The sequence below is a fragment of the Ipomoea nil genome, unplaced genomic scaffold, assembly GCF_001879475.1.
Source record: "Ipomoea nil cultivar Tokyo-kokei standard unplaced genomic scaffold, Asagao_1.1 scaffold2780, whole genome shotgun sequence".
NCBI lineage: Eukaryota > Viridiplantae > Streptophyta > Magnoliopsida > Solanales > Convolvulaceae > Ipomoea > Ipomoea nil.
This window is the reverse complement of record NW_017619208.1, coordinates 57712-72253: the sequence shown is the minus strand read 5'-3', so window position 1 is coordinate 72253 and position 14542 is coordinate 57712. Positions and strand designations below refer to the sequence as shown.

The following is a 14542-nucleotide window of genomic DNA, read 5'->3' as shown; positions in this document are numbered from 1 at the left end:
TAGTTTCGGAGTGCGCTAGATGGATGCAAGGACTTAGCTTAGATAGTTTTAGTATTGGTAGATGGCCTGCGTGCCTTGACTTGTATTTTTGGATATTGAATTCGAATTATATTCTGTTTAGTTAGTTAGCCTGTGCATCTAAGTTCTTCAGCTTGGATGTGGCATAACACCCTAACTCTTATGCTCTGTTTGGGGAATTAATGATAGATTCACCTTTATTTCGTAAGTTTTAAATGTTTTAAAAATTAGGGGTGTTACACAGAGAGAATTAGAGAGTAAGTTATGCTGGTGAACGGTAGAAAAGCGGGAAAGAAAGATTAGTCTATAATGCCCTCAAAGTGGCAAGTGAAAGGACTATTATGCCCTCAGATTGGATGGCGAATTGCCCCTAAATAGACAGAGAACCATATGCGTAAAAAATTGAAGGGTAAAAAATTGAATAATTAATGACTGAATTAGTCAAAAAAATAAATTGAAAACCAAGACGATATTTTTGCTATAGTTAAAAAACCATTTTAATAATTAACTCTTCCAAACTCAATCAAATAATAAAATTAATATTTGTAAAATTTATTTTTCACCAACTAAACAATGTAATTAATCTTTTCTATAATTTCTTTTCCATATCATTTCAATTTCATTTTCATTTTCCCTAAAATATTTTCCATCAACCAAACGCAAACCGGCGGTAAATTCTTAATCCTTAATTTTCCCTTCCCAATTTACAATCGCAGACGCAGTTACAGAGAGACGAGAGAGTAGGCGACGACGCCCGACCCCCGACCCCCGACCCCCTTCGGAATTCCTCGACGACGCAGCGACGTCGGCCATAGGCGGCACTCCTGTTCCAGTAGTCCAGTCTTCAGACTCCATTACAGAGCTCCAAGTCGTAGGCCAGCAATAGCATAGCCATTGCCCATTAGCCAGCCAGGTAAATAAATTTATTTTAATACCTTTTAATTTATTTTATTTTGTTTAATTATTGATATTGAACCGTGTATAAAACTGTGTTTGTATAAATTTTTGCTTGTATATACTGTCAGTGTATAAAACCTTGTTAAAACAGTGTGTACTGCCACTCTGCCAGTGTATGTGTAATGTGTATCCATTAAAAGTTTAAATCTACTAAAAGGGACATTTTATGCTTTGATTGGTAGGTATTTTATGAAATATGACTGATTCTTCTCATCATCAGAGATATTGCTGGTTTTGCTGTTATATAATATACATAACCATACAATTCAGTGTTCATAACATAGTGCTCCTTAAGTATGTTTTTCTCCACCAACATCGATTTTTACTCATCAAAATGTGCAGAACTTAAAGATGTTTCTGAAGTATGCTGAAAAAGAAGTGAAATCTGTGTTGTGGTATTGGCATTGATGACTATTGTCTTGGAATAATTTTGCTTTGATTGTTTGGTGTGGGCACTAATACTTAGATTTTTTGTCTTCATAGGGAAGAAACTGTGATGCTTTGTCTACACAATGAAGCCACTGGCTCTAACAATCTTCTTTGCATTCTATCTCTCTATGCAATCTGTTTACTCAATTCAAATCATCTCTAAATCAAAGCTCCAAAAATGCGAGAAAGCCTCTGATTCTAACCAACAACTCAATTGCACTAACAAGATTGTCATCGACTTAGCCGTTCCAAGTGAATCCGTAAGGAATCTCTTCCGCTATATATGCACGCGTACATACTCATCTCCAGATGTAAGTTTTGAGTTTCTTCTGTTTTTGGTTACCGGGGCAGAGCGGAAATGAGGCTTCAATGGTGGCAGAGATAGTAGAAGTGGAAGAGGATGCGACGAACATGCGAACCCTTCGGTCTCCGCCAGTGATTACTGTCCAAAAATCAGCTGCCTATGCTTTGTATGAATTGACATACATAAGAGTATGTTAGGTTTTGCGTCTCTTGTGTTTGAAATTGTTAATCAGTCCTATTCTAAGTCTAACATTTTAAAAGAAAGTAAACTTTTCATCCAGGACGTTGCTTACAAACCAGAAGAGTTGTATGTTAAGACAAGAAAGTGTAAGCGTAATGCCGGTTCAGATGTTGTCCGGATATGTGAAAGGCAAGTTCTGTTTATTGATGGTATAAACATACTTCTTTGTGTGATGCCCCATCAAATAGTTCTGAAAACTACAAATTGTTTTCTTATTATTTTTTTTTTATCTAAAAGTTTTATTCTTTCCCTACTGTATATAATTTCTTGATCTACATAGGTTGAAAGACGAGAATGGGAATGTTATTGACCACACTCAGGTAGATGAAGATTTCTTACTATTGTTCATCTGCAAATGAAAAATGTCTAAAAACTTACCATTTTAAGTGTAATTGCTGCACTATGTTCCTTTTCTTTAGTGTTCTGCTGGAAAAAAAAAAAAGAAAAATAAAAGAACACAACTTCACAGAGCCCAACTAGTGTATCACATCACATATTAATATGCATCTATCTTTAGTTAACTTTAGTATTCCGTATTAACTATCATATATCTCATATCTGTAATGAAAATATTTCAATGTGACTGTCATATAAACAAGCATAAAGTTACTCTTTTACTTGAGATAGAAAACACTGTTCTGTAAAGACGATTATTGGCAATCATATTCCTAGTCTGAGTTCTTGCTGCTTGCACCATCTTTGGGGATTGTTACATAATTACATCATGTAGTAGTGCTGGTAGAAGGTTCTTTTACTAAATTCTGTATGAAAGTGTAGCGTCCTTGAATTCTCATACAAATTTATCTTGTTCTTCTTCAATACTGTCTTTACAGCCTATCTGTTGCCCTTGTGGTGGCCAGCGTAGGATTCCTTCTTCATGTGGAAACTTTTGTAAGTTTAGGATTTCAATTCTTCTAACATCATTGATCTTTGCAAACAGATTGCATCCTATGGTTGTACTTGTAAAACAGTTCATTGACTTGTTTTATATTTTTGGTGAATTAGTTGACAAGATGACAAAAGGGAAGGCAAACACTGCTCATTGTCTTCGGTTTCCAGGTGATTGGTAAGGCCTTTAGAATTGCATTTTCAGTAATCTTAGTCTTACATATTTTGTGTGCAGATGGCTGTATATAATAAATTAATAATACATATTTTGTATGCAAAAGGTCTACTTCAATCAGATGAGATTCTTTGTTTGCATTTAATGTTAATCACTTAATCATTGCCTTTTCTTTTTAGCATCCAGTTCTGCCTCCCAATATTGTTTTATATATGTGGTGCAGTAATTCATATATATAAGCAAATAAATGAAAGCCGAATGTTATGCATAATTTTCTTTTTACACTTAGGTTCCATGTGTTTGGCATTGGGCATCGCTCAGTTGGATTTAGTATTAGAATTGAAGTCAAGACGAGATCCCAAGTATCAGTATGTAATCTGAATCTTCTGAAAATCTTCACTGTACTTGATTTTATAGTTTTGCTTGAATTTCCTGGTATTTGTAATGTTTTTATTTTCATCCTTGGCAATTTTGAAGCTTCGGTTCTTAACATTTGTTTAAAGTATTAATAGTTATCAAAATAAGACAGCATGAGAAGTGAAGAAGAGGAAAGAGGATTGATCTTTGATGCCTTGAATACTTTGAATTGATCATCCTAGGATTATAGCCATCCCAACTTAAAATTGATGAAATTAATAATGTTTTCTAGCAATGGACTATGATCTAGGTTGTATTCATGTCTTTCATGACCTTATTCATTCTCCCCTCTTTTTCTTGAATCAGGAAGTGACTGTGGGTCCTGGTAATAGGACTGCTGCATCCAATGATAATTTTTTACGAGTAAATCTTGTTGGAGACTATGTTGGGTATACAGATATTCCATCTTTTGAGGATTACTACCTTGTTATCCCTAGACAGGTATTGCTTCTTCTCATTAATCTCACTTAGTAACTTTTGCAGCACCACTTTACCTGCAGATTTTGTCCAATGTTCTATGACCACAATTATGGATCTGTTATATTATAAAGTTTCTACATTTGGGGAGTCTCCTGTTCAATTCATCTTCTTTGTTGCTATTTATAATTGGAACATTTTTATTCTTTTCTCTTGTGGTTTTTGTATATATTTGCTGTTGATCTTGTTCTTGCTGCAAACTTCCCGTTGTTAAAGGGTGGTGCAGGTCAACCACAAAATCTAGGCAGCAATTTCTCCACGTGGATGCTGCTTGAACGAGTTAGGTTTACGCTAGATGGTCTTGAGTGTAACAAAATTGGTGTTGGTTATGATGCCTTCAATTCACAGCCTGATTTTTGCTCAGCACCATTTTGGAGTTGCCTGCATAATCAACTATGGAACTTTTGGGATGTAAGTAATTTTTTTTTGTCCAATGTTGTAATCTAAGATTGGGCCAAGGCCATTCGAACAAGCGGGCTTGGGATTGGACCCTCCCCCTGAAACGAAAGCTTGGACCAAACAGGGGTCAAACCACACTAAAAGATTGAATCCAATCAATTAGCTAGTCTAACCCATGGTCTTATAAACTCATATATTCTCTTATTTTTTTAATGTGAGACTCTTAACATCCAAGAATGTTGGGAAGCAACAACCCCTCCCCCATGTCTTTTTATCTTAGAGCAATCTATTGCATCTATCAGGCAGATCAGAACCGAATCGCCAGAAACCAGGTACCACTGTATTGTGTGCAAGGAAGGTTTGAGAGGATCAACCAACATCCAGTTATGATTCATAACATTTGATTTTATAGTTAAAATAATTTATTTCTATTGCATTTTAATAATTATGTGTGTTACAGAATGCTGGAATTCATGCATTTTCCATAGGAATCACTGAAGTTCTGAATACCAATCTCTTAATAGAACTGAGTGCAGATGATATAGAGTATGTCTATCAAAGGTTAGTTGCGTGTAAAGTAGAATTTTGTCATAAATTGCAGTTTACTTTGAACCACATTAGGGCTTCTCTTCTGTACGTTCTTTCTTCAGGAGCCCGGGAAAAATTGTGGACATTATTGTTCCGACTTTTGAAGCACTTACTCAATTAGGGACGGCAAAAATCACAACTAAAAATATTGGTGAAGTAGAAGCGTCCTACAGCCTGACGGTAAACAAGTAGTTTATCTTCTTCCAGTTAGAGATTTTGGTATTGCCTTTCATCAGACATCAATTTAAGCTTTAACACTACCAAAATGTATAGACCATACTTATATTGTGAATCTTTTGCAATTGAACTGTTTAATATTCTCTTTATTTTATTTTATTGCAGTTTGATTGCTCAGGTGGTGTCAGCCTAATGGAGGTTGCAGTTTTGTTTCATTATTTTAATGGAAGTTTTTATCCATCAGCAAACCACGAGTCGATGATCTACATGGAACAATAAAAGTATAATTTTACATATTTCATTGTTTTCAGGAACAATTTTACATAATGAAGCCAAATGAACTTGTTACTCGAGCATTCAAGTTGAACCCATCAAGTGATCAAGCTGCAAATTATTTCTGTTCTGGTACACGTACTATACATTAGTGAAGGAGTTTTGTTTATTAAATCATTGAGTTCTCGATGCTGATTACTCTTGTTCGCAGCTATACTTAAAGACTCTGATTTTGGTGAAGTTGATCGAGCAGAGTGTCAATTCACAACAACTGCTACTGTTTTTGATAACGGATCACAGATACCATTCCAACCCCCCAAGACAAGCATACATGGTTTCTTTGAAACAATCGAAGAATTGTGGAACAAGTTGTGGGAAGGTTTGGTGGATTTTCTCACAGGAGAAAGCTGCAGGTACGTGCCTTGTGTTCATGATAGTTTCCAAGGATTGACATTGCGCGAAGAGAAATTATTCGAATTAATGGATATGATTAGGCAAGTTTTAACTCTTCAATCCGATTCTTGCCTGGGCAGAAGGAACTGCTCTGGGATTTTTGATGTGGGCTGTCATGTGCAGTACATTTGTATGAATTGGATAGTTTTGGTTGCTCTATTCGCAGCAATCTTTCCAACTTGTACGTTGCTTATTCACTCTACTTGTTTTTCCCGGAAAAGAAGAGTTAATTTCAAGAATAGTCCCTCAAGGCCTCAACTATTAACATTTATCAATTTTTATTTTCGACTTTCTATAAAGTAGTCCTTTTACTATTGATCTTTACCAATTTTCATCCTCGACTTTTAATTTGACATTAAATGGTCCTTTGACTATAGGTTTTGTTCCAGATTTGGTCCTTCGGTTAAATATTAATTTAGTAACCCTTGAATTTACAGGTAAGGATGTAACAAATTTTGAGGTGATTATATTATTTGTTTCATCACCTTTAAATATGCAAATATGAAGAGGCAATTCTGGTAGCTAATCTTTACATTATTACCCTAAAATTTTTTGTTCTCTAAATGGATATTTTAAGGACCAAATCTGGAACGAAATCAATAGTCAAGTGTCCATTTATGGTCAAGTTGAAAGGCGATGAAAAAATTGGTAAATGTCAATAGCCAAGGGATCATTTAATTGAAAGTCGAGGATAAAAATTAGTAATTATCAGTAGTCAAGAGACTATTCTTGGAATTACGAGTTAATGTCATATGGGGTTCTCCGAGAATAGTGGTTTGCCAAGTTCTAAACTTTCAAGTTGACCACTAGTGGTCCTTCAACTTTCAAGTTAACTACCCGTAGTTCTTCAACTTTCAAGTTAACTACCCGTAGTTCTTCAACTTTCAAATTTTAACTTGTTATGTTTTTTCAACTTTCAAATTTTAACCAGTCGTGACCCTTTTGAAAGGATCTCAGTTGATTAAAATTTGAAAGTTGAAGAGCCACGGGTTAAACTATACTTGGAGGACTTCAGATATAATTAACTCTGGAATTAACTATATCTATACATTCTGAATCCAATTTGCATTTTCTGAAATGCAGTGGTTGTGCTTGTTTGGCTTCTGCATCAGAAAGGGATATTTGATCCTATATATGACTGGTGGGAAGATCACTTTTCAGTCCCTAAAGGGAGCAGGAGTTCATTGATGCACCATTCCAATCCTCATCAGCTAAAACTTCACTTAAAGAGACACCACCATAAGCACCATGAAACAAGACATCATCATCATCATCATCATAAGCACCAAAGGAGAACATCTACTCACCATCCATCTGGCGAAGCTGATTACCGCTATTACCTTCATCACGTTCACAAAGGCAGCCGCCACCGCAGAGCCAAAGGTGGTTCATCAGGGATCAAGAAGCAAGTTCACCCAAGACAACACCACAACAAAGGTGCTGTTGCTAGCTCATCATACACATTCATCTCTCAGGTATGATGAGAGGAGGAAAAATTTGGATGAATTCTTAGGAAAATTTATAGAGAAATTAATATTCATAGTTTATAGTTTATGTACATATGATCTAACGTTTGTGTGATTATTTGGAGTTGTTAAGTTTATAAATAATCACATCTAATGTTTAGATGATAGATAAGTTATTAATTGTGAGGTAATTACTTTATCACGATTATGCTTGTTGAAACATAGTAGTAGTGGAATGAAGTTTATAACATTTGGTGTACATTAGATATAGGGAAAATGACATTTTTTCTTCTTAAATTATATGCTCTATTTTTTTTTCCTTGAATTATTCATATATTCCCTCAATTATTTTCCCCCTTTTTCTTCCCTCCTCTCTTACATGGCTCCTAAAAATTTGTGAAAAAATTATGCACCTGCTTTCAAAAAAAAAAAAAAAAAACTTCACTATGCACCTAGTACTCTAGTAGAAGATACTAGACACTCACACCTAAAGCAAACTGCAATTACGCAGCACATTGAGTTGGATCTTCTCACATATGATGAAGCAATGAAATCTAAGGATACAAACTTTTGGAAAGAAGTGACAGAAGAGGAAATGACATCTATCGTGAGTAATAATACTTAAACTTCGTAGATCTTCAACCAGGTTCCAAAACAATCCGCTGTAAATTGATCTTCAAAAAGAAATTAAAGTAGACAGAACCATTGATAGTTCAAAGTAAGGTTGTTAGCTAGGGCTTTACACAAAAAGAATGCATTAACTATTTTGACAAGGAAAATACTACACGCATTCCTATTTCTTATTCTCAATTTTTACTCTCTTTCACAAATTCTTGATGTAGATACATTCCCTGAGACCCACATGATGAAAATAATCAATCTTTGTTTATTATGTCATGGAGTAAAGTGAGGTAGTAGAATTTGGACGTATATATAATAGAACTCTTTCGACAATTATGCACCAGTTGCCAGGACAACTACTTGATTTGACTTCTATATACAAATTTGAAATCCATCATGTTAAAACAGCTTTCTTAAATGGTGATCCATCATTCATATATATATATATATATATATATATATATATATATATATATATATATATATATATATATATTATAGGGGCACATTTTAATTAATGCAACCAGGAGAGAATTAAGAATCACTTACAGCCGTCCACGTGTCCAGATTAACGAATCAGATGTAGTTTTAAAAAAACGACGCGGTGACATTTTTGTAAATAACTCGAACTTTGGTGCAAGTAATTGTGTTATAAATGCAAGTAATTTGTGCACCTTTACAAGTAGAAGGTGTAAGTAAAATCACTTATAAGTGCACATATTTTCACTTACAAGTGCAAGTAATTTACCTTGTTAACATTTGTGCACCTAGGTACAATTAATTATAACGTTATGTGCAACAAGTTATAACGTTAAGTGCACTTAATATTGATGTTCAGTGTACATTTTACTATTGTTCATCTGCAAATGAAACATGTCTAAAAACTTACCATTTTAAGTGTAATTGCTGCACTATGTTCCTTTTCTTTAGTGTTCTGCTGGAAAAAAATAAAAAAGAAAATAAAAGAACACAACTTCACAGAGCCCAACTAGTGTATCACATCACATATTAATATGCATCTATCTTTAGTTAACTTTAGTATTCCGTATTAACTATCATATATCTCATATCTGTAATGAAAATATTTCAATGTGATTGGTACATAAACATGCATAAAGTTACATTGAGATAGAAAACACTATTCTGTAAATTAAAGACGATTATTGGCAATCATATTCCTAGTCTGAGCTCTTGCTGCTTGCACCATCTTTGGGGATTGTTACATAATTACATCATCTAGTAGTGCTGGTAGAAGGCTCTTTTACTAAATTCTGTATCAAAGTGTAGCTTCCTTGAATTCTCATACAAATTTATCTTGTTCTTCTTCAATACTGTCTTTACAGCCTATCTATTGCCCTTGTGGTGGCCAGCGTAGGATTCCTTCTTCATGTGGAAACTTTTGTAAGTTTAGGATTTCAATTCTTTAACATCATTGATCTTTGCAAACAGATTGAATTGCATCCTATGCTTGTACTTGTACAACAGTTCATTGACTTGTTTTATATTTTTGGTGAAGTAGTTGACAAGATGACAAAAGGGAAGGCAAACACTGCTCATTGTCTTCGGTTTCCAGGTGATTGGTAAGGCCTTTAGAATTGCATTTTCAGTAATCTTAGTCTTACATATTTTGTGTGCATATGGCCGGCTGTATATAATAAATTAATAATACATATTTCTAGTGGAATGCTTCTTTCTCAGCAGCGGTACATGAAGGATATTCTTAAGCGCGCTGTTATGGTTGACTGTAAGCCTATTTCTACTCCGGTTTCCCTTGCCAGGTCTGATGATTCTACTCCGGTTCCATATGCTTAACCTACTCAGTATTGCTGTTTGGCTAGTGCTCTTCAGTATCTTACGGTAACTCGTCCTGACTTATCTTTTGCTGTTAATAAGTTATGTCAACATATGCATGCGCCAACCACGGCTGATTGGAGTATGTTGAAGCGTGTTTTGCGTTATGTGAAAGACACTCTTGGTTTTGGTTTGCATATTAAGAAGTCTATGTCTGCTGATATTCATGCTTTTTCGAATTCAGATTAGGCTGGCAATCTGCATGACCGCAAGTTTACTAGCGGTTTTGCGGTGCACCTGGGTAATAATTTGATATTGTGGACGTGTCGGAAGCAACGTACAGGGGCTTGGTTTTCTACTGAGGCTGATTACAAGGCATTGGTTGATGTGTCTGCAGAGGTGACTTCGCTGGTTTCGCTGTTGAGGGAAATTGGTTTGCCTCCAACGTCTACGTTCAAGTTGTGGTGTGATAACTTGGGTGCCACTTATTTGTGTGACAATCCTGTGTTTCATGCGAGGACGAAGCATGTGGAGATAGACTTTTGTTCGTGACAAGGTGTCCAAGAAGGAGCTGCATGTTTATTTTATCTCCACTAAGGATTAGTTGGCTAATATATGTTAAATGATCCTTTATGCGCTATAACTTAAATGCGGAAGCACAATTAACAATGATCGCATGTAAATCAAATCAATCAACTAAACAATGTTCATGATAATGGACTTTTAATTAAATAGGAAAGATATGACTTACTTGGTTCCATTGAAGATGTAATCTCTAAATCGAATGAATCAAGAATATAATGCTTCACCTCTCTGATCCGTATACCTTATTCACCTCCTGATGATACGGAGACTAGAAAACTTAGAGATTTGAAACCGTTTTGGATCCCTAGAGTTTTCCTGGGTATTTATAGATGTGATGAGAAACCCTCTTTCAAGAGGAATGGGGAACCTCCTTTAGGAATAGAAATCCCTTTAGGAATGTGACCTCCTTTAGGAATAGAAATCCCTTTAGGATTGTGAAACCCATAACCTTATCCATTATACATCTTTTAACTCTTATAAACTTAAATTTTAACAGAATGAGAGGGAGGGAATTTCACCCAGTAATTCCGCATTTACACATCACTAATCATCAACGTGAGTACCTTATGGAATTACAACCTTTATTATATAAATCATTGTTAGGAAATAATTATTTCTAACAATATATTCACCAAGGCGCTGCCTTTTGTGCGGTTTGGTTTCCTAAGGGGCAAGCTCAATGTTGCTAACAACCCTGTGCTTGAGGGGGGACTGTTAGGACTATTATATTTGTACTCTACTAAAACTGGGGGGACTGTTAGGACTATTATATTTGTACTCTACTAAAATTCTAGTTCTGCGTTTTCTATATTATTCTTGTAACAGTCTTTGTTAATGACAACCTCAGATATTTTAAGCCTCATCGTTAATAAATAGTGAAGGACCGTTATTTGATCCCTTGTATCTCTGTTTAGTGAATATAATTGTTAATGACAACCTCAGATATTTTAAGCCTCATTGTTAATAAATAGTGAAGGACCGTTATTTGATCCCTTGTATCTCTGTTTAGTGAATATAATTGTCTAATTTTGGGAACTATATTATTCTTGTAACAGTCTTTGTTAATGACAACGTCAGATATTCTAAGCTTCATCGTTAATAAATAGTGAAGGACCTTTATTTGATCCCTTGTCTAATTTTGGAAACAGCTTAACCATAGGTACACTGTTTTCTTTTTAGTACTACTCACTTTGTTACAATGTAGTATCTGTTCATATAATCATATCTACTGTCTCAACTTGTCCCACTAGAGCTCGAACCCATGACCTCCCATTTGGGAGATTTCATTCCACTAGGCCACAAGGCCATTTAAAAATTAAAATATATGTTTTTAGAGGCAACCCCAACCAAATTCGACTTCTAGTGGGAGCGGCCTATTGGCCTTCTTTGTTTGGTCCTTTGCGGGTTATGGCCGCAATTCGGTTCTTGGTTTGAGCACGTCAGCTATGGGCAATCCAGGCTGGTTTATCTTATTGTGATCCTTTATTGACTAGAATCACAAGGCGGGGTCTAATCATCGCACACCCTCGGGTAGTCGGATAATTGTTGTGGGTTTCTAGTCAAAAAACATAATCAAGTAGCTATAATCTCTTGCCTACTTCATGGTTAAATGCATGGCAGGGGCACAGACTCAGGAAAAAAAGCATCAAATTTCAGATTATCTGAACATGCAACTATTAGATTCACATGGATAGTTCAAATGTTCTAACATGTCAGATTGACATTCCACGGTCGAAATTTCAAAATGTGTTTAAGAAGCAGTCCATTATAATTTGGGAGAAGTGTAATCCATGTATGTATGCTTCCCCCCATTCTTGAACCATCAGGGAAGCCAATTCCTTCCCAAACTCTCCTTTCTCTTCCAGACAACACAAATGGCAGACTCGACTGCTCTACTAAATGCCAAGATCGAAAGCTTAAACTACAAGCTTCTCCCAAAAAGGTTGAAATGTTGAATCCCCAACTCTAAGGGTCCCCACATTCCAGTCCGACAGAGCATTTCGAAGTATATAAAACACGATGACTGAGCAGACATGGCCAAATGCCGGTGCGCACAAGCAGTGGCAGAGCCAGAAAGCTGGGGTTGGGGGGGCTAAATTTATAGAAGAAATTTATTATCTTAGTCGATATTAGTACCAACCACACAATATTATTATATATATACCATATATGATTGTGCCAATTATTATTGATAATTATTTTTAATTATACTATGTACAATAATATATGAAATATATAATTATATGAGTACGATCGTTAAGATTGTCAAACATTACTTTTGAATTTTTTTTACATAACACAAAAATTATACAATAGTAAAAAAATAGGAAAAACTACACTTTTAACCACTAAGTTATAGGGTAATTGAAAAATTCATAATTATTAGTCATGCTTACTTTTCGTCCCTAAAATATACTTCATAATTGATGTTGCAAATTTCGTCCCTTTACTAACAAAACATTAAGAACGAAGTATAGCTTAGAAAGGAAGAGTGACCACAACATGTCATTTAAAGGACGAAATTTGCAACGTTAATTATAGTTTAGAGACGAAAAGTGAACACGAACAACAATTATGGACGAATTCTACAATTATCTCATAACTTAGGGACAAAAAGTGTAACTTTCGAGTTCATTTAATATATACATAATAACCCAATAGGGTAGCTCAAGTGGCAAATGAGCTCTCTTTGTGGGGGAGAATTCTGGGATAACCTGGGTTCGATTCCCACAAGTGACGATTCCCTTTGGGCCAGTTTCTGTGCCTCCCGAAGCGGACCGGGTGGACTTGGACCGTTAAACGGACAGAGAAAGATTCGGACCACAATGTGTGGCTATCACCAAAAAAAATATATACATAATAGATTATTTTTTTAAAAAAAAATTAGGAGGGGGGCCAAAAGTATAATTTATCCATATTATAATAATATATACCTATATATTTATTAAAATGGAGGTGGGGTGGGGTGGGGGGTCAGGGCCCCCTTGGGGTAGGGGTGGCTCCGCCCCTGCGCACAAGGCGATCTGTCAACTTTGAGCATAATTTCCACCAAGCCATTTTTTAGATTTTTGTGATCTCGTTCTTGTAAATAAATAAGACACTACAAAAAAGTATAAGTGCAATTTTTAAAACCAATCATAAAAATCGTACTAACCTACTATCTCAAAAGTCCAAACAAACAGAAAAATAAAATTAAAAAAAAAAAACATCTTAAAACTACTTAGTAGTGTTAAAAAATAAATATTGAGTCCTCTGAAAATTGAGGCATGCCATGTTCCCACACAATAGTTATTGCGTGGACCGTGGTCCAAACAGCTGTTGGACCACGGTAAAAAAACGACATCGTTTTGCTTAATTTTATTTTTTCACGCGCTCACCTTCAACATACAGTTTTTATATTATTTTAAAACATAATGTACATTGTTGTTCCCACACACAAGTTAGAACCATGGTCTTTTCTTACAAATAATGTCTACTGAACCATTGAGCTAAACCCGTACGAACAAATCGAAAATATAAAATACAAGGTCCCACCAAGATTTGAACATGGGTTATTGGATTCAAAGTCCAATGTCCTAACCACTAGACCATGAGACCTCTTACTTATAATACAAGCTGCTGATATCAACTAACGAGAATGACGAGAACCATGGTCCTTTTTTTTTTTTTTTTTTTTTTTTTTTTCAAATAATGTCTGGACAATCAAATCAAAACTAGATATGTTCTAACCACTAGACTACAAGCTGCTGATATCAACTGACGAGAATGACAAGAACCATGGTTTTTTTTTTTCTTTTCAAATAATATCTACTAAACCATTGAGCTAAATCCGTACGGACAAATCGAAACTATAAAATGGCAGGTCCCACCAAGATTTAAACTCGAGTTACTGGATTCAGAGTCCAATGTCCTAACCACTAGACCATGAGACCTCTTATTTAAATTACAAGCTACTGATATCAACTGACGAGAATGACAAGAACTATGGTCTTTTTTTCCAAATAATATAATGTCTATTGGACCATTGAGCTGCTAAACTCGTACTGACAAATCAGATTCAGAGTCCAATGTCCTAACCACTAGACCTCTTGCTTAGACTACAAGCTACAAATGTCCTAACCACTCGACCATGGGACCTCTTGCTTAGACTGAACCATTGAGCTAAACCTGTACTGACAAATCGAAACAATAAAATAATACAAGTAAACCAAGATTTGAACTCAAGTTATTAGATTCAAAGTCCAATGTCCTAACCATTAAACCATGAGACCTCTTACTTAAACT

At 35.3% G+C, this 14542-nt stretch overlaps 1 protein-coding gene and 1 non-coding gene across 8 annotated transcripts; one reads left to right on the top strand and one right to left on the bottom strand.

The window, feature by feature from the left end:
• Nucleotides 1-689: 689 nt before the first annotated feature.
• Nucleotides 690-7463, top strand: LOC109157408 (protein HAPLESS 2). Of its 7 annotated transcripts, none has more exons than XM_019305313.1 (19): nucleotides 694-931; nucleotides 1318-1370; nucleotides 1459-1664; nucleotides 1756-1896; nucleotides 1989-2077; nucleotides 2229-2268; nucleotides 2782-2839; nucleotides 2954-3014; nucleotides 3301-3379; nucleotides 3735-3869; nucleotides 4122-4316; nucleotides 4607-4687; nucleotides 4765-4865; nucleotides 4955-5072; nucleotides 5235-5267; nucleotides 5381-5474; nucleotides 5554-5755; nucleotides 5876-5976; nucleotides 6879-7463. In XM_019305313.1, exons 3-19 carry the CDS (start codon nucleotides 1488-1490, stop codon nucleotides 7274-7276), a joined length of 2103 nt encoding a protein of 700 aa, XP_019160858.1. In that variant the 5' UTR covers nucleotides 694-931; nucleotides 1318-1370; nucleotides 1459-1487; the 3' UTR covers nucleotides 7277-7463. The 7 variants fall into 7 exon arrangements, with proteins under 7 accessions (XP_019160862.1, XP_019160861.1, XP_019160858.1 ...); XM_019305318.1 differs by lacking the exon at nucleotides 1318-1370 and having other exon boundaries at nucleotides 716-753; nucleotides 904-931; nucleotides 1575-1664; XM_019305316.1 differs by lacking the exon at nucleotides 1318-1370 and having other exon boundaries at nucleotides 691-931; nucleotides 6908-6989.
• A 6320-nt stretch (nucleotides 7464-13783) lies between these two features.
• Nucleotides 13784-13855, bottom strand: TRNAQ-UUG. The gene has a single exon. It is a non-coding gene; the product is annotated as a tRNA-Gln (tRNA).
• Between the last annotated feature and the right edge of the window lie 687 nt (nucleotides 13856-14542).

Excerpts from the sequence above, each read along its gene's own strand:
- LOC109157408 (XM_019305313.1), top strand. The coding sequence starts at position 1,488 with ATGAAGCCACTGGCTCTAACAATCTTCTTTGCATTCTATCTCTCTATG. Across the intron at positions 1,897-1,988 it reads ATGAATTGACATACATAAGA|GACGTTGCTTACAAACCAGA; the intron begins GTATGTTAGGTT and ends CTTTTCATCCAG. Across the intron at positions 4,866-4,954 it reads ATAGAGTATGTCTATCAAAG|GAGCCCGGGAAAAATTGTGG; the intron begins GTTAGTTGCGTG and ends TTCTTTCTTCAG.